The 20,806-nt window shown below is 41.6% G+C and overlaps 1 protein-coding gene across 3 annotated transcripts in view; it reads right to left on the minus strand.

Moving 5' to 3' along the window:
- HEXB (hexosaminidase subunit beta) overlaps positions 1–20,806 on the minus strand; it is a 244,837-nt gene that overhangs the window by 221,902 nt on the left and 2,129 nt on the right. For all 3 annotated transcript variants that reach the window (XM_069223910.1, XM_069223901.1, XM_069223892.1), the window contains exon 2: positions 7,130–7,278. In XM_069223910.1, the coding sequence (XP_069080011.1) occupies positions 7,130–7,278 (149 nt within the window). The remainder of the gene's footprint in view (positions 1–7,129; positions 7,279–20,806) is intronic.

A 20,806-nucleotide genomic window follows, 5' to 3' on the forward strand; every position in this document is an offset into this window, starting at 1 on the left:
GGGAATGACTAAAATAATCTTATACTGAGTGTGACATATTATACAAGCACCAAAAAGAAAACAGCACAAAATGAGACCCTGACTAAGGAGTCTCATTGGGTTGTCAGAAGGACTGCATGACCTTGGCAGCAGATAGAAGCTGATGTATAGATGGAGATTTTGAGCCTTACCACTTTAGGCATAGTGTAATTGTAAGATGGCCATGTGGCCAAAATGATGATATAGTTAACAGTTCTTAACATGATTTCACTGATGGAAACTTCACAAAAACAGATCGAGGAGGACAAAGAAAAACAAAAACTGAAAAAAAACAAAATCCCCATTTTGAGTGATGTTCTGTTAAGAAGGAACTTACTTCAGGTCCAAGCGAAACGACTAGTTGGCAAACTTAGATCTGAACTTTTATTCTAAGAGTTACACCAGAGTTCCTCAGAAAGAAGACAACTTCATTCCACCTATTTAGCTCAGTGGAGTTTCTCTGGGCTAGCAAACAATTAGCCACAGGGCACAAAATCAATAAAGGTAGGGAAATAGCCCGTTCTGGACAGAACCTGGTTTGCCAACTTGTTTTTAAGGGTGGATTGTAATAATAATATTCACTTTTGCAGTCAGTTGTTCCTTACCAATGTAAATGTCTACTCTTACACGCTAAGAAGGCATCACCTTTTATATTTTCCTTAAAACAATATCAACAATGAGAAATCTCACAGGTACCTAACTATGAATATGTTGAAAATCTATGGCATGCCTCCAGTTGAGTTACAGCACGAAATGTGATCTGTTGTGCAGAATTGCAAACCCAATGAACTGTTCCACATCACCTTTCATTGTTTTGTAGTGTAAAAAAAAGATGGTAGCCGTCCAGAGCAGGAACCTTAGCCAACAGCAGAAAATATTTTAATGTTTTTCATTTTCTCAACTGGACCTTCAATGTTTCAACAGGACTACAGGGAGACTTCAAGGTAATCAGCTACTGTTGCTTGCCCTTTATCAATTTAGTGAAGTAAAGATCTTAGAAGAAATAGCTTCTGTCTACATTAAAACTGACTTTTATGGCTATAGTTCCACTTATAGGTTTGGGAGCCAATATGTATGATCATGATTTTCTAATATTTAGATTTAGATAATTGGCCAGAAGACAACCTGTTCTGTTTGCACTAGGCAGAAGCTTTGTCTCCTCTCCTAGCACTTTGGAAAGAATTTTACTGTAGTCATGTTTGAGGTTTTTAGTCTCATGTATTTGTGTTAATAATATAAGTTATATTTACTTTTCATCTCATTTTCTAAGGAGTTGATGTTCCCTTGTTACTTCACTGTTTAAAATAACTATTTGTAGAAAGTCTGCCTTTTCCTGCTTGGTTACCCCAGAGTTGTCACCTTTTGCTGGCTTTAGAAAACTGTGCTCCTTGCTAACCAGTAGTACAGTGCCTGTGCTGTCCTTTAAAAACATGGTTACATTGGAATACTCCTAACTGGTATACTTAACTAAAATGTACTCGGGCCTAGAAGTTAAACACCACTAGTAGACTGCAGAACATATTGTGCTAGCCACTATCGTGGCAATGCAAGCATGCCTTTGTTTTTATCATGGTTGACTTTAAAAAAAGCTTTTGACTTTCATAGCCGGGAGTAGCTACCCAGGACCAGTTTGTACAGTGAACCAAAGTCCCCTTTTTGTGTCATGCCAGGCTCTTTATACTGACCCGATTATGCTAAGTGGAGTTTTATCTGTCCTGTTTTATACAGAACGAGGTAGCCTGTATGGCCATCTCCTCTCACCACTGCTTTGTGCTCTTGCCACTGAGCCTCTTAGGGCTTTGATTCAACAGGATGGATGAAAATCTTGTTTCCCAGATATACATGTTGGATAGGTCAGCAACTCAGACATTTTTTTATGCATTCGAGAGTCTAACAATTGTTAGTTAATTAGGACAAATTTATTATCTATTCCATACAAGTTGGAAAGAAGTTGCGTTGCACTCCCGACTGAGGAGAGGCAATGAAAGTTTCAAGCATATAAGGACACTTGACATACAATAGTATGCTAGACATATTATCCCAACTTGCAGGTCAAGGGCAGGATCCTGCAAAACATGTACTTCAGACAAATGTTGAGCTCAGCGATATGCTAACAATTTGAAAGTGACTGGCATAGCTCGTCTGTGATAACCACTGACCAGGATACACTGAAAGTTGTGATAATCAAATTTTGTCAAAGTAGGACATATGGAATCATTGCACTGCTCAGAATAGACATAAATGAGCTAGAGCTTTCCATGATAAAAGGAGCTCGCTTCAGGGATCACTGGGGGGGGGGGGGGGGGGAACACCATACATTAGGGAGCATAATGGAAAACAATAGACAGTACTCCTATGTATCATTTAGACAGAGGCTTCTTAGAGAGGGTCACAAATCGTGACAGTGCTGGTCCGTCCCCTGAGCAATGAACACTTCCGGGATGCAACAGTAAGGATAACAGATAAGAAAGCCATACATCGCAAAGAGAGATCACGGAGGAGTTTCCACTGTCACTATCAAGGACTGTACGTACATGAGTAGATTTAGACCATACTCAAAAACCTATACATAGTTTACCTAACCAAGCTCACACCAGCACAAAGGAATAAATTACAAGCACTGAGGGATGACATGGCAACCGTAAAGCTTAAAATATATAGGAATCCAAGTGATACACTGAACAAGGAGACAGACAATCAAACATTACATGGGTCTTCGTGGGTATAAGAGGCTCTGTGGGGTTCCGAACAGAGCTTTCACTGTCACAGTTGGGCTGTTGAGCACTAATAAAGATAGTGTTCTTCCCAGATACTGTAGGTTATCCATGGTATGATGCCACTTACACCACGACGGATGTTTAAAAAGTTAGAGCATGAGCTCGGAATACAACCAGCAATGTTAAAACTACCCTATGAGCAAGGTAATCTCTAGCAGTCCATGGCTTGGAATACTATTTCTCACCCCAGCTACAATTCCTTACTCAGTAGGAACAAGTGTGATCGACTAGTGAACCCTTACTACTGGTGAGTACTCATGGTCAGGAGCACCTGTCTATATAACACATCTCCACAACAAAGTTGCCCAAGAATCCCCCTTCTTTTGGCCTTGTTGTCCACGATGTGAAGCAGAGTGGTGAAGTTGGAGAAAGTCTGCGAGGAAGGCTGGAATAAGGGGCTTCTCTCAGTTCTGAACCTTAAAACACAATCCAAAGTAACAAAATGGAAAACGGGAGGTTGTACCAAGATGGTATAGTGTCTGTATAGTGATTGCAGTTCCTACCGTTTGCACAACTGCAGGAGTTGCTTCGGGGTGAGATCTGGCTAGTTTCTCTTATAAGACCAGTTGACAGGAATGGCCAGACATAAATGGAAGGGATTCTCAGGTAGACAAAAAAAAAAAAAAAAAAACACTAAGGTTGGAATTGTACAAATTGGTGTGGGAAGATGCAGGCTTGTCTCCGAAATTTACAATCCTGTGCATGGATTGGCTGGCATTTGACTTGGAGCTAGGAACAAATGATTATCTTTGAGAGCCAATCCAGGAGTAATAATTGTACAGGGTGTTGTATAAACAAGCAACTAGTACCTCTAGGTTTGGGTATAATCAATATAAAATCTTACAATGAGCACCTCTCCCCGAAAACAGTAGGTAGAACATACACCTGGGCTGTTCAAGTCAGTGCCCCAGGTGCTTCTCTAGAAACATCAGTTTCATCCACGTCGTTTGGCAATGTCAAATTGTGAGATGCTTCTGGAAAAAGATAAAGTTGAGATGGGCAGTGGGAGGAGCGATGTGGCTGCTGCCTCAAACTTGTCTGCATCCCTTACAGAAACAAAGCAAAATTAAGCTTAAAATCATGGCTCTTGCTTCTCCTAGCCAAAAGACTAATTATCATACGATGACTCCAGGAACGGCGACAGTCATTCAGCAACTGGTGAAAAGATCTCACTGCATGGCTTATAGCAGAAGAGCTCCAAATGTAAAGAGTACACACAGATAAGTTGACAGAGGATCTGTCTGAATGGAGAGAACTGTATGAAAAACTGACAGCAACAGACTGTATGGGCTCAGCTTCTGATGAGGAGAGATGAAAAAATGTGTATACTTGTAAATTACCTAAACCAGATATAACTGACAGCAATATGAAAGTGAGTGCCTGGTTCTAGCACTGTAAGTTGGCTCTAACTGAAATAGGCTATAAAGAATGTCACTAGAGGAGCCAATGTAGGTGCAGGTAACATAAGTCACCCAAAGAATGATGCCTTGATCTTCTGCTCCAACCGCAAGTAAGTTGATAGAATTGACAGTTGAGACAATTACCACCTGACCCATTATCGCATTACTGGTGCAATTTTTCTGTTGTATTGCATGAAGATGAATACTGTGATCATTGGAAATACAACAAAATGTTTCAAAGTAGTACCTAGGGATTCACACCTCACAATACCTCCAGGGCTGGGTACCTAATTTGGTGCCCCTTCTCCTGCTAGCCACTTAGCGTACAGTATCTTGGAGGCTGAAACTTACTTCCGATATCCATTTTTTGCAAAGTGATCCTCTCCAATTTTCAGAATTACCCATTTGACGTTCAAAAACATTTTTTTTTTCTTTTAAGAAAGTGTGTGAATGCTGTGGTTTTGTCCATCTGGCTGATGGTGCACCCAGTGTTGCCTCACACAAATGTTTCCAATTAGTCTATTGAGGGGGGCCAGTTGTGACAACTGTAATACCGAAGTCCCAACTTCTAGTGGGTTCCCGTTTCTTGCCCTGAATTGCGGCCATATGAAAACAGTTGATGTGGCAGACACTAAGAGGTTAAAATTACTATTCTAATGCTAGTCGTAGAATATTTGGGGAAAGAGCAACTTCCCCCCCCCAATATTCCAGGAGGCTATTATAACCTTATAGCCTGACATAGTGGGCTGTACTGGCCATTAAAAGCTCACTCTACCATTAAAGGCCCAAGCCAAAGGCGAAGGCCTTTAACAACGGAGCACGACCTTAATGGCGACATATACCCCTCCGTAGCTGGGCTAAGGCTAGTAGAACATTCTGCCACTAGAGGGCAGGATGTTCTAATAAATAAAACAAAGGCCTCACAGAACCGCAGGGGACTGAAATCCCCTCAGACTTTGTGAGGCCTTTGTTCACAGCAACAGCCGTTAACAAAATCATTCGAAATTTGGAGCTCCGGGCTTCTACCAGCCATTAGAAATCCAGAGCATTCCACTGTTTTCAATGGAGCTCCCAACATTACAATGTCCTAATTGGAAATTCTAACCCCTGTCCTGGAACATTTTGGGTAAAGTTATAAATTCCCCAAGTATTTTCAGGAATGCCTGAAAAGAAGTGATTTTGAATGGCAAAAAGTGTTGCCTGAGAACAGGGCAATACTAGGAATATCTTCTTTTGGTTAATGATTGGCTCTTTGCGAAGCAGGAGAATGCAGTCTTCTACATGGAACGTCTAGGTAGTTGGATTTGTGGGCATGCTATATGGTGGTCCTAAACCAACATCCTTTTGTCGTGTAACAAACTAGATTGCTGGAGTAATGGTCTTTGTTGGGTAGGATGGGACCATAAGCTAACCCAAGAGACATCCCTCTAGATTACAACCTGGCTACTTCACATGTTCCAACTTCCAGATTTCAACTAATGGAACCACACTGGTAAATCAAAAACCAGGGAATGTCTAGGGCTGCTACCTCATGGATTCCTTCGGAACCCTGAGCGAGACATTCCTACTGTAAAAATCTATTTTGCATTAATATCTCCAACTACAGCAGACTCTAGAGGTCCGAAGACCTTGTGTAACCTCCTTCCTAGAATTTACTGCCCTTGTAGTTAATCTTGCCATAGGTAGACTAGTAAGCAAGGATGTATTACATATCTATTTTAATCTGGTCATTAATGTGTCAGACACATCTGCTGCATTTAAATCTGGATGGAAGAAAAACCTCAGCCCATAGGACAAGGACAACTGGATCAAAGCTAAATAGCTTGTCAACTGAACTAAGCATGACCCAATTTAATTATTTTTCATAGGGTCTGCTATTAGCCAAACTGCCTTTGGAAGATGCCGTACCAAATTGCCTGAGATTTCAGACACGTGTTTGGGGGGTGGGGTGGGAATCTCCAAGTTACAGAGAGATGTGCTTTGATTAAAAAAAATAAAAAAAGGTCTGGAGGCCCCTGAAGAAATTTCAGCTTTTTTTTGCTGCAGAATTAACCTTTCCCCTAAACTTTAACTTCTAGGTATTATGGAGGAGGGTTAAGTATGGGTCAGTCCTTTTATGAAGGGTTTGGGTCACCTACTGGCCAAACGGGATATTGCTTAATGTTGGCTACTGCTTATTCACAAAGGAGAGCTTGAGAAGGATATATTGGGGCCCTTTAACTGAATATTCTATACCTAAAATGCTGAAGATGGCCATCTAAGCATAACAAGATCTGAGGGGTTGATGGTCAGAACACTTTAAAGTCTCATGGAACAGGGCGTGTAACACACTCCAGTTGGACCTGTCATGTCTCAGTATAGGAGCTCCTAATGTGTTTGTTAAATACCAATAAAATAGTCTAGCATAAAATGTATATAAAAGCATTGCAACTATATGTAAGGAAAATATATATTTGAAAATTTAGATGACTGAGAGAAGATATATTTATAGAGAAAAATACTCAAGAGGTGTACGGTCAGCTCCCTACGCTCTATAAATTTTATTACAAAGACATAATACACCCTGGATAACACAGAAAAGTATTACGATTGTCACTATCATACTGGCACACAAGCACAAAGTAGAGACAACCCTCCAAGAGAAGGCATACTCTGTATATTCACTTATTTCTATATACTACGCTTTATGTTATATTACAAGCAACAGGTCAATATTATTGGTAACCAGTCAAATGAAAAGTAACAGACACAATACTCCCATATAGACCCCTCATCACACGAACCACCACCAACAAAAGTGAAATAAATAAAAAACACAATGTTGACCAATTTTATATAAAATAACTCAATGAACAGCATTAAATATTTCCAGAGACACATTAAATTATTTACATTATGCACTTGGTGTGTGTCAAAGGATCCTTGGATACTCACAAGATTCATCGGATGTGACACGTGGGTACTGACCACATTCTGGGTTGCTGTCAGTAATTGTGACTTGAAGCTGTAGTACCTGTCCTTCAGAAGAGGATTCAACTGGAACCTCGTCCCATTTGGAATACGCAAAAATATATTCATAATACCTGCATGAAAAATTAATGTTATCTTATCAGAAAAAGACATTTGTAACAATTTCCAACCGTCATGGGTAGCCAAGATGTTTACTAACAGACATCTATTCAACAAATACCACGATTCTCGGGCACCAGCTATCTGAAGGTAAACTGCATCATGAACACCCCTTGGACACCAACTTATCTAGACAGTAAATACTCTGGAACCTCCACCATTTAATTGATGAAATGTGCGTAATATAGCAGCAGGTCTACTAAAATATTACATGTGGTTTCGGCTTTGGGCGCACACAAATGCACGTGGGAGAGCAGGGAACTATACAGAGGATTCTGCGTTTTGTTTTTGCCAGACATGCTGCTGTCATTCTTTCATATCACCATGTTGTTCGACTTCTTTAAGAGTTCAACACAGAAACCTACTTATGTTAGCTTCCAAACGACGAGACCAAGCAACAGTCGTCAAGCTATATTCCTTAAATCTTACAACAAACATCTGAATAGTTGTGAATGTAAAGTCAATTCATACTCCCTTAAGTTCTGCTTTTGTGGGCTTTGCAAACAATTTTAAACGCAAATCAGAAACACAGGTGTAAACTAGTTACAACCTGGTTGTAATTTACACCAGTTAAGCAAATTCATTAAACTTTCCAATTTAAGCATATATAAATTATACATGTTGTAAGTCATCCAAGTAATTGCAATGAACCCACAAAAGAAAATACAGCCAATTTATCTAACCCTGTGAATGGGACTCTACCCTCAGTGCTAGTGTGACTAAGGTCAATTTGAGTTATTTCTTCAATGCTGTTTGGCTCAATTTTGCCCCCAGTTGGAGTAATACACCAATACACCATGGGATTAAAGAAAGGGTAACGAAAACAGAGCAAAGCCTTTAATATTATGAGCAAAACCAATAGTAACTTATCCAAGAGGAAGAGTGGAACCCCACTCAGCCAATAGCTGTCATTCAACACTGTTGATTACCTCACTCTCCTCAGCGCCTGACGACAGAACTGCTGAATCTAAAAAGCTTTAGAGTTTCACATCAGCGACAGGGACACTTTCAAAAACTGTCCAAAATACATGTCTAGTGTGCCAAATGTGTGCAGCTAGGGAGGGAAGGAAAGGGCCTATCCTGGGTGCTATTCCTTTGTTCTAGCAATGACTTGTTGCCAGATCACAGAGACAGCAGTAGGGAGTTCTATGTTGGCTGTGCCCTATTGTGAGGCAGTCTACAGATCCAACAGACACTAGCAGAAGTGTATAGGCAATGACATGAATCAAGTGCACAGGTAAAGAGGGAGTATAGGGTTGGTGAAAATAAGTAGGTCTCTGCCAGTGCATGTCTATGCAACTGCCTGCATTTCATTTGCATGTCTGCTTCGGCATGCATATACATTGGTGTGGAGCTAGTATCTGGGCATACTCTGCCAAACCCCATCATGGAGTTGGGAACTCCCTCCATGCTAAGTACTGTTGTGTCATGCTATGGTACTCCCATTATAAATTGGCACAGATGACAGTTTAAGCTTTTGTACACACATTTTGAATATCTATCAATAAATAAATAAATAAATAAATAAATAAAGAGGATTGTGGGAGAGAGAGAAGGACTGGAAATTCTAATTGCTTCGTTCTCTGGAAAGTAAATCTTGAGATGTTTTTAATTTCAGAGATAGTCTTGCTTAGACCTTTTACTGAGGTGAAGGGATCAACTATTAGAAAAGGGAACAAGGACACCCAATGAAGGGTTTTGATGTAGGGCAGGAGTTGGCTGAGTAGCATCTATCATCAAAGCATAATGGTAATGTCTGTATATGGTGCTCACAGCAGGTCCTCTATCTGGATGCGTAACTAAAAGGTACTTGCAGCTTTCTCATTTTTCAAACTGACAAAGAAGACTTTCAGCTTGTGGCTTGCACAACTAAAGTTAAGTCTTAGTCTCAGAAGGAGTGATGATAATGTCAGGGAGTACCTCCATCAGTGTAAGTGATTACATGTTATCAAGAGTCAAACCAGTTAAAGCCCTACGCATCAACGAAAGAACATCAGCAAAGTGCAACTTTAATTTAGCATGATTTACTCCTCAAATTTTGTTTAAAAAAAAAAAAAGAAAAACGTATTTGGTCCTCAAAAGCGTCAAAAACAGTCTTTATTTTTAGTAAATACATAACTTGGTCCCCAGCCATCAGGTTTTAATTTCCATTATCTACTGCTACTCTATATGAAAAGATAAGGTCTCTAATTCCCATCACTGCCCCAAGCCGAGTTGCCATCAGATGTCGGCGCTGTCAAAAAATGAATTGTCAGCATTTTAGTGTTTTAACAACAGTGAAGTTTTAATGCGAGATAAAATACCTGGAAAAAGTACCTTGAAAAATGCATTGTTTTTAATTCAGTATTGCAAACAAATATGCAGCCATTTATACAACAAAATAAATCAATTAAAATTATTACAGAATATTTACTCAAAGTGGGTCAACAGTATTTTATATTCTTGAGTACTTGATCAAAAGGAAATAACGATCACATTATATACCGTAAAACGTTATAGTGACGTATTACAATAAGCTAATTAGATTTCCTCTCTATGCCCCAATGGTCTACACAAAAAACAAATTGTTGTGCCATTATTGTGGACGTTATGGCTCTTGTAGGTATACAGCTCTCAAAAGCACCAGGCTAATGTGCTGGCGGTATGCATCCCTTCAAGGGATGATGAATCTTTTTTTGAGTGGAGATTATTGAAGCCCAAAACCATGCATTATTATACCACTGTTAAACAACGACGCAAAGCAACTAAGGAGACTATGGCATCATTTTCAATCTTCACATCCCATATAAAATTACTGAAGGTGAAAAGTAAAACTCTTACAACAATCAAATTTAGATGCTTTATGGATAACTGCTGGTCGAGCTCCAGAGTTTTAGACTACACAGAATCAGCTTCAGTCAATGCATCTCAGCGCCAACAGGCTCCCGATACTGTACTATGGAAACTGGCCCTACGTTGGAAACCCCAGCACTGCAACCACAAGATCACAACACTGCAGCTAGACTTATCTTTGGAATGAACTTGAACATGCAACATCCTTGTTAGCTACTAATGACTGCCAGCTTCTAATACAAATCCAATGCCAGCTTATTTGTGTTACACACAGTGAGCTAAGAGATCGGAACAGCCCAAAAATGTGTGTAAACATTGACCTGACCTATGATTTTTACCAAAGCAGAGACTAGGATTGCCCTTCTGCTTGTTCCCTAGTTCAACTGGCTATCTGCACATGGATTATGAGCACCATCCAAAAGCAGGTCAGCTGCTTCTGTGCTGCAAAGGAGAACGGGTTAAGGTCTAGACTAAAGTGTTGTGTGCACGCAGGGAGGAGTGGTCACAACTTGCAACACTGTGCACCCTACAATAAACTGCTAAGGCCTCATAGCCTGTGGGGGCAGACCGAGCCCTGGTGAGTACAATGTAGACTGAGCCCCAATGGATGAGAACAAAAGTAAATCTGGGAAAGGGAAGCTAGCTTAAGGAGAACCCGAGAAATTGGGCGCCATGTGACATGTGGGAAGAAGCTAAGAAACACGATTTATGAATGGAGGGTTGAGATACCAGGAGTTAGGGCCCATAAAGAAGAGGCCTGCAGGCGAAAGCCGCCCTCCCTCCCTCCCCCCCCCCCCCTCCTCGATGTCTCTTAAGTAAATAATGCCAGGGGCGGAGATGCACAACCCTGCTGCGAGTGATCCTGATCACAATGTGGACCGTAGCACAATGGGAGAGCCTCTTCTCTTTCTAGATGCATTAAGCCAAGACAGAGCTCCCATAAACCCAACACTGATAAATTTGCAAAGCTCCTTGACACTCAGCACAAACCTCATGCGAATAAGTGACCACAGCAACAGGAGGACTGGCGCTCAAATTACAGTCACAGAGGGGATCCTGGAGGCCACTGATCATACCACCCTGAAACTAAAGACTAAAATTTGCAGAAAATGGGAAAGATGGGATATTGGTTAGAAAAGACTTTTGGAATGCTGTAGACGAGTTAAAAAGTCAGGCAGAAAAAAAATCTCATAACTTATAAACACAGTAACAAACACTCCAGACGACTGTAGGGAGAGTCAGAAGCTCTTCACAGAGCAGGTAAAGACACAGACTGCAACATTCATCTAGCAGGGTTTACCCTGAACACTTTCTTGATGTCTGGATCCACTTCTGGGTCCTAGAGGCAGAGTTGCCTGCCTGTTTTGAGATTGAGCAAGTCTGCAATGTGCTGGGCCTGAGGCCACCGCCAGGTGTCCAGCCTCATGGGAAGGGTTCAGTGCCATATGAATTCACATGTATCCCTATTTTACTGGACTACACCAAACATGTGCAGAAGCGAAAAAATATATAAATAATAATAATAATAATAATTCTTCACAGGGTAGAATGTGAACTACATGCCACAAAGCTGGAATACATGGTACTGCAACCCATGAAATGCAAATACTTGAAGGACAAGGCATTCTTCTTGGAAACCCCAGAGGCAGCTGAACTCAAAAGTCCAAACCGCTGGCCCCAGCTGCCAAAAGACCATGCACTGAATACCTACTTGATGTCCAAGCCAAAGTGGGAGGGAGTCAAAGAAGCACACTTAAAAAGGAAAGTGCATGAGGTGGCAGGGTTCTGGCACAACCACCCAGACCTTGCTATTGATTTCAGACCTGCCACAGCCCGCTCGAAGCCAGACAAACCCTGCCAGTTCTGGGGCATTTCTATCCGTAACTCTGGTTGTACTTCCCTTATGTTGGTTGGTCCACAATCAGTCAAGAACCCCAATACAGATTTGCATCCAGACTGTGGTATTGCTCTAAAAGGATTAAAGGCCACAAGAAGATATAGTTGGTTTGTACTTGCGGACCATATAAGAGAAGACAACCTGTTCAGCCATAAAAGTGATGGCCACACAACAACCAAGTTAGATACACCTTGCCATAATGCTCACAAACTAACCTAGCTTATAACTTAACACATTAGGCTGGCAAAACAATTTAAACAAGGCCCAAGATGTTAAATAACATCTTTGTTACTCCACATTAGTTGTGAAAGTGTTTTAGGAGTAGTTTTACTAGGGTCCTAATGCACTCTATGGTGCCGTTGGAGAGACAAATGGTGTCTCCTAACCAAACTGTTATTGCCACTTAAACTGAAAACGAAAAGTAAGACAGTTCCACATAAGCAAGCAGACGGCTGCCTTGAGCGTAAAGGAGACACACAAAAGGAAAGAGAAGTTTGCTCGCAGTCAAACATATTGGCAAAAGCGCAATTATCCATGTAACCGGCAAAAGTGCAATTATCCATCTAGCAGGGTCAATACCATGCAAAGCACTCAACTACTGCCCAGCGAGATCGCGCTGCGTAAGAAATAAAAAGTAGTCCAGAAACTATAAGGAAAACACAGAGCCTCATAGGTTTTCAGTAGTTTACCGGTGCACTGAAGGAGGGCTAAACACTAGAAAAGGCATGATGTACACATGCTTATAACAAATGAAATCAAGAAAATTTAAAAAGGCAAGCCCATGAACCAACCAAACTGAAGGGCGTGGTTAAAAGCCCACAGAGAAATTACAACAGGGGCCAGAGCGCTTGCATGCTTGACCCTTAAAAGTATTGGGGGAGAGGCGAACACTTTAGACAAATATGCATCTGAATGCACATTACAACACACATGCAAATATTATTTCATATCCACACACCCTGGCTTTACTGTACCTAAGCCACCCAGATCAAACTGTTTTGGCATGTCAGGCTATAATTCTGGGAGTTCAAACTATGAAATCTCATTTTGCTCTATGCAGAGGACGTTAAATGAAATTGCACCCAGAATATCAGTTTCTTGTCTTTTAACATTATCTCTCTATATTCATTACTCCAACTAAAAGGACAGAGTAACAAAACACTTGCTCAACCTGTTAGTATAGAACAGAATCAGGAGGTATTAATCAATTCATTTTCTGCTCCAAAGCATGCAATCCTTCTAATATTCTTCATCAAATCTAGTCTGAGTTACCTACTACACTATGTACGAATCATTAAGTGTCTTATATTTTACTAGGACCAAAATAAATGTAATGCTTTCTTAAAATGATGCATCCAGTACAAGTGTAACCTTTACCATTACACATTTATGACATAATTGTCAACAAAACGAAAGATTAAATGGCAGGACAGAAAAGAAACAAACAATACACATTAAACTATTTTTAATCTTTTTAAAGGGTAAGCTTGCCTTTGCCGGGTATGACGGGATTACGATTGTGCGAGCACAATGCTTCTCAATTCGGCATAACTATTATGATTTGTTCTCCAACATGTCTTTTTGCAGGATAATGGTAACAATTTGTCTCTTGTGGTAGGCCTTCTTCATATTTCCAATAAAGAGAAACTGTACAGACACCTAATATTTTCCTTTTTTTTTTTTTGATATGGGAGAAAACAAACTATGCTGAGTGTTATCTGTTCTTTGTTTCATAAGAGGGGCACTTCATTTACTTTTACAATTCAGCCCAGACCCTCCTCCACCCCCCCCCCCCCCCCCCATCTCTCCTCCTACTTCATGGTGAAAGAGTGGGTACAGGGACAAGAGCTGCAATGAAGAAGGAAAAGGGAAAGGGCAGGTATAGCCCAAGAAGAGAGATTCCCTTAGCCTCTCTGGCTGTTCTGTTTTCTCCTTGTGTCAAAGGTCAGGACTATTCGGAGACGCTGCAGGCATTTGACTCAGTTGGAGCCAAATTAGCTGAAACAGTTGCATCTTGACTGTTGAGAACCTGTTTGTTAGGGCGGTAACAGAGTGGACACACTACATATATTTTGATTAGAGAAACGAGGATGTAGTCAGGCTTTGAGCAGGACACACGTTGGCCCTATATCTAGCCTCTAGTCTACTCTACCAGATATTAAATCCTACCATTACAAAAAAAAAAAAAATCCTTAATGTCTGCTGGGTTTGTGAAAAGGCCTGGTAAACGTAAACAATTACAGTGAATTAGCAAGGCAATAGTTCTTCTGAAGGTCTTTTCATCTTTGATTCAATCCTTGAAATCAAAATAGTGCTCGTTCATTAAACATAGGCTCACAAACTTTGTAAAACAGATGAAGAGCTTTAATTCAAGCAAGCATTTTTAGCTCAGGAGGATACCCTCTGAAATTACAGCTTTTTTTTTTTTTTAAAGATTCAAGCACTATCATATCAATGGTCTTCAAACACAAATAAAACCCCTCAACTCAGTTTAGTTTAAATCAGTTCTTAATTTAGGCACTTTGTTGCCAATTGGGACACGCTTTCTTGTAATGAGTTCTACAAAGATTTTCTGTAAGAGCCACAAGTTACTAGGGCTGGCAGAGTTCTGAAAACGAACTCCTTTTCTGATGCTTCAAATGACCTCAGATTTCAGTGTCTGCTTATTTGAACTTCAGGTAACATATTGCAGTAGACGAAAGGCCAGTGTAAATTGTGAATTGGGTTGATGTGGTCATTTTACCATACATCTCCTAGCTGTGATATCCAAATTAGATCCCATAAACACCACGTGACAACACAGCCATGGAGCCTTGCCACATAGAAGTCTCATCAATTAGGATGCCCATCCGTTTAATACATTTCTAAGTCTAGTACCAACAGCCTAGCAGGATTCTGGTTGCTGAAGGTGTTGTTAGTGTGTCTTGTTTTACTATAGAGCTGGTTAAATGGTTAAATAGACCCTGTTTATCAGGGGAAATGAGTAAGTCGGAAGGTTAGGTCTGCCTGTCTTCAAATAGTAAGTCATTTATAAGGAGAAGTTGAGATGCCCAGTGATATATATTTTTATGCCTGCAACTCTGAGGTAACCATCAGATGGGGAAATTGATACAGTTCCTAAATGATGCCAGAGGGGATTTTCTAGCTCATAAGTAGTTAGTCCAGATGGACAGTAAGACTGCAAAGAAGCTAGGTGAATGATAAATGGGTAATTCTGCAGTATGCACAGGAGGCAGGCAGCAAAATCATCTTGCACAGGGCTCCATTATGCCATCAGGGTCACAGAAACTGGGCATTCTAACACGAACGTCAATGGTCTAGGGAACAAGATTGAGCAGTGTGTGGTTGTGGGCTAATTGTGAAGGCATTGATCTGACATGGTGCTTCTCCAAGAACTCATCTCAAGGGGACCTGCTGCAAAATACTCAACAGACGATGATATAGACTGCTGGTCTATGTAAGATTCACCTCAGACTTACGCAGGGTAGCAGTCCTAATGAGAAAAGCACGTTCCTTTGTGGAGGACGACACGTGAGAGGACCCCCAGGGAAGGGTTGCTGCAGTGTCTAACACTTAGCATACGAAAAGCTGAATCTTATTTCCGTATACTTACCACCCCAGCTCCAAACCTCAGCCCTGGGGATAATAGGAGCACTCTTGCTCCGCCTTCCTGATGTGACAGTTTTGTCTGGAGACTTAAACCTACCCTTATTAGCTTAGATGGAAAGATCACACTTGACATATTGTGGGGTGGGGTGGGGAGAAGATGGTACACAATTGGTGAAATTTCTCTAGTCCATGGAGCTGGTAGAGGTCTGGCAACCGCACCACACCACTGGTAGGCAGTATTCCTTCTACTCCAGGGCTTGTCAGTTTTTTCCCCGCATATATCACTGCATCACACATGGCCGAAAAGCAGATGGTTTACGAATGCCCACTACCTAGCAAGAGAACATCGGAACATTCTCCCTCCTTAGGTGGGCTTCTTCAATGAGCTTCTACGAGTACCATACCTAGCAGCTTAATACCTGGACCCTGAAAGGCAGGTCAGTGACTACACAATTAAGAGAGGCCACAGAGCACCAATTCTCTGAAAACCAGAACTTGGTCGCCTCCCCAATATTTCTGTGCAAGTTTACAAAATGGAAGCGGCCAAGCACAGTGAGCAGTTTGCAGCAGCTGCACACCATGAGGTAGACATTCTCCGGCTGAAATGGAAATGCATCGCCAAACGGGACGGAAAGAGTGAACATGATCTTTGACTGAATCAACAAGAATTCTGGGACTTAACACATAATGAGGTTTGGAATCTGTACCTCTATGAAGTCCGAGAAAAAGCAGCCAAGATATCTCAGAGCCATTCCCCTTGAAGCGGGGGACCAGGCAGGGATGCCTGCTGGCCTCATGATCACTGCCCTGGCGCTTGAACACTTTGCCTGTTGGGTACAGAGTGACCCCCTCATACAGAGACTTAAATGGGGGTACACATAGGAGTGCATCTCTCTATAATTTTCAAGACCCAGAGTAGACCACTGACCGCCTACTGCTCCTCCTGGGCTGGTGCAGGGATTAATTTGGCTTCTGCATTAATTGGGAGGAGTCCGTTCTATATCTACTCTCTGGGAAGCTGTCACACATAGCCCTGCAGAAACAGATCTCCATTGTTAGTAGGGGATTCACATATTTGGGGATATACATACCTAGGGACAGGAAGGAATTCCTCCAAGCTGTTATAGACAAATTCTGCAACAAAGACTAACACTGGTGCAGCCTGCCTTTGTCCTTCTTAGGTAGAACTGCACTGATGATCACTCTTACCAAATTTACATTCCTCAAAACACTCCCTGCTGGGTGTCCGTGGTGTTCTTCCGACAGGTGGAGATGCAAGTGCAGATACTGCTGTGGGACGGTAAACAGGTTATAATCACCCTGGGGAAACTGACCAGGGAAGTGTATCAAGGTGGAATCTCTCTCCCCAATGTACAGTTGTACTAATGGGCCTCTCAACTGAAGATAATTATCAGGCATTTGCCCCTCTGGACAAGCCCTCCCCGAGAGTAGAGAGACATGGGGTAGGCAACAGGGGCTACCCAGCCGCAAGGTACAAGTGCAGTAGCCGCACATCACTACCACAGGGCACTCTGGCAGTGGTCCGATCCTGGGACAGTGCACTGCTACGACTTAACTGGAGTGTGACACTAACAAGAAAAACTCCCTTATGGGATAGTGATCAGCTCCAGGAAGTTGGGAGTCCGCGGGCTTTCATAAATGGGATCTGATAGGGAATAGCAAAATGGGCAACATTTGGAAAGGGGTGGATAAAAAGCCCTGGTGGACCTCCAAGTGGAATTTAAACTGGCAAGCACAAAGACATCAAAGTTCCTCATGCTCCAACACGCTTTGGTGACTCATGTCCCCAGACAGGCTCACCTTGAGGACGCATTCCCATGGAGAGCAGACTTCTGCTCAGGGGATCCCAGAGAAAGCCATCTCCCTCATATACAGGACAGTTATCAACAATACCCCTAACCCATTTTTTTTTTCCTAGTTCTTTTTATTGGAATCAACAATTGCTCATCACAATATGTTTTACACAAAGATTTTGCAGAGGATCGGTTGTCTCTCAGATGCAGTGCAGTAGACACTGTATCAACAATACAATAGCATAGTTTGGATTTATGCCCTTTTCACATCAGCAATCTATACTATATGATGTGTCCCACTTCTGTAATAATGAGTGGTAAGTCCCTGCTCCCTTCCCACACCCTCCCCGGTGGCTACGGTCCTTCACCCATTTCTTTAGGCCTACCATTGAGACCAGATTAACCAACGGGCCTCCAGCTGAATTGTCAGGCCCATAACCTTAGTCATGATGCAGCCACTTAACCAGAAGTATTGTATATACGGGCAGCTCCACAGAATATGAAAAGAGCCTTCCATGCCACACCCCTCTTACACAATGCCATCTCACTTCAGCCTGTACAGAATAGCAATGAGCTAGAGTAGTATGATCTATGTAGGATTCTGAGTTGTATTAGATGGAATCGAGCCCTAATTCCCACTACACTCAGACTCTGTAGGGCCTCCAGCCAGTCCTCCCTGACCCATTTGTTGACCTTGGTGCTAAATGGGTCTAGGACATGGGTACCCTTGAATACAAGGAGTGGAACAAGACTATCATGGTACCACGAGAGGGGGACATACAGTCCTGTTTCAGACCGGTGCACTTAAAGATCCTTCCTAGAACTAATCTTACCAGATCCCTCTCAGTCAGGAGAGGGTGCACTCCCAATCTGCGCTGCCTGCGAGGCAGTAGTTGGAGGGGACCCCGTTTCACAGGTTATGGGAGGGCCTAGAATTAAAGGCATTTTAGTCTGGGGTGGAACACCGCATGACACGGATGCCTGGCATAGAGGGTCCCCTCCCAGCAAAAACAGATGTACTCGATTTCTTGGGGGGGAGAGGTAGCCCAACATCGATATGTAAAGAGTTTATGTAGATGGGCCTCATGGTCCCTAGAAGAAATGTGGTTCAGCTATGGGGAGTCCTCCAGTCCCACCAGACCAGTGGAAATGGATATGGACTGGTGGCCCTTACATGAGAAACAGATACAATATGTCATGGACACCCAAAAGAGTGAGACTGGAAATGGCAGCCAGGGATATCTCGGCAGCCAGGGATAGCTCTGCAGCCCCATGACTCACCATGCAGCTTGGTTGGTGGGGGGGTGGGGTGGGGGACAATCCTTAACTGCAGCATGCACAGGAACGTCAGCTGTGTGTATATATATATTGCAGACAGGGGATGTGGGTTTTACATTTAGTGCTGGAAATCTTTAATCAAAATAATAATAAATTTAAAAAAGGTAGCGGGTAGTTGAGACTAAGGGACTTGAAAACTTGGTTTCAACCATAGCCGTAGAATGGTGGAAGAGAAAGTAAATATGTTGTGCACTCTGTGGGAATCACTTTTTTCAAAAAAATTAAATGCACTGAAAGTTTTCAAAACATATAGAATTCAAAAAAACAAGGGCCGTTTAACAAGCAACAAAGACAGGTCTAGTGTTAACAGTTATTCCAGCACTAGGATTAAAACTGGAAGCTAGCGCCAACTGCATTACTATTCTTTAGGCTTGAATTTGGCCTCTCTACTGAAACAGAAATATATGCAAGCAAGTGATAAAGGCGGACAACAAATAGAAAAAGATGCAAATTATAATGAATTTAAATTGCCCTCCATTGAAGGAGTTTTAAAGTTGAATGCTTTATTGAAGTATAAACTAAAGGCAAAAAACAACATAAGAAAAATCTTTGCAGCAAAATAGTTTGCATGGGTTTATCCTATGTACCCCTGCCCTGCATTACTTACTGTTTTTCATGAAATACGCCTTTGATACACGCTTTGATGGGCTACGTTTAAAGCAATCTTATTCACTCGTTCGGCGGATAACTCCTTCAAATTCAAACAACAGGGTCAGATATGGGGAAACAAAAACTACTTAAAAAGGAGCAGCAATACAAACATTAACGCACACAATGGTGGTTTTTCATTATGCCTTTACTTGTCTTCTATTAGCTTGCAGAAGCTTCAGGGCAGCGCACAGCAGGTGAGGCGATCTCTATAATTTTTATGCACCTGATATTCCTCGCAGAGTGGGAAGTTGCAAATTACAAAATATAGATTGAATTATAAGATACATCAACTGTCCAGTAAATGCACCAAATAAAAGCTTTTGCTTATTGGCTTTAGGGACACCCGACAACACTGATCTCAGCCACAGGTTAAAGATTAATTTTACATTAATTTATGGTGAACGAGGATGTAAGGTCCAAATATTTTTACTCTTCCGCTGTTATGTCAGGAGTCTTGTGACTGCTGAAGTAAGCAGGTCTCGTGATCTTCTCCGGTCCGGACACTTCCTACCTCGTGCCTCGTGAAGTACAGCCTTTCTGTGAAGCCACCCAGGCTGCTATAACACTTTCAGTTCGTACTTTCTAGAACTCAAAAAAAGCTCTAGGATAACTAAAGGAAATGGGCTGCTACAACGATCTCCCACGAGTAACCACATACAAGTGTACAGTCCTACAGGTGTAGGAGTGGCACAAAGGTACACTACCACTTTTAAACTTTGGTTATGATTTTCTCCACAATGCTGATTTTGAGCAGCTTGTGGGCAATTATTTGTTATGAAAGGACTTAGTCACACACGAAAAAAGGCAGAGAAAGGGAATAAACTAAGAAAGGCAGAAAACCAGTAACAAAGGGATCAAGTGGAGATGAAAGAATCTGCAAGAGTGAGAAAGAGAGATAGTGTAGCGTGATCACACAAAGAAACAAAACGTCAAATAAAGACACATTATTAAGCAACTCCTGCATTAGGCAGAGCCAGTGGTAGGATCCTATACAAAGTTAGTGCTCTCCTACAATTTTCTCTTATTATTTACGCAGTAAATACTGCCAAGGAGAAAATATTTTTTTCTCTATGAGAAACCCCTTAACTTACACCACAATCATGTTTTACTTGCTCCTTCTTCATTACAATCTGAATAAAGGTTTACTTTATCCAGACTATGATAAACTACATGTAAAAAGTAGACCAATACTAACTTGCACGCTTGTGGGTATCTATCAACTTTAAAAAGGTAGAACCAGCCAGGAACACCCATAAAAATTGCAGGTTTCTTCACAAATTAGGTCACAACTCGTGGAATTCCTGTGCGAGTTATGCCTATTTATGTAAGCAAAATCTCACG

The sequence above is a fragment of the Pleurodeles waltl genome, chromosome 1_1 (genome assembly GCF_031143425.1).
Source record: "Pleurodeles waltl isolate 20211129_DDA chromosome 1_1, aPleWal1.hap1.20221129, whole genome shotgun sequence".
In the NCBI taxonomy this organism is placed as follows: Eukaryota; Metazoa; Chordata; class Amphibia; order Caudata; family Salamandridae; genus Pleurodeles; species Pleurodeles waltl.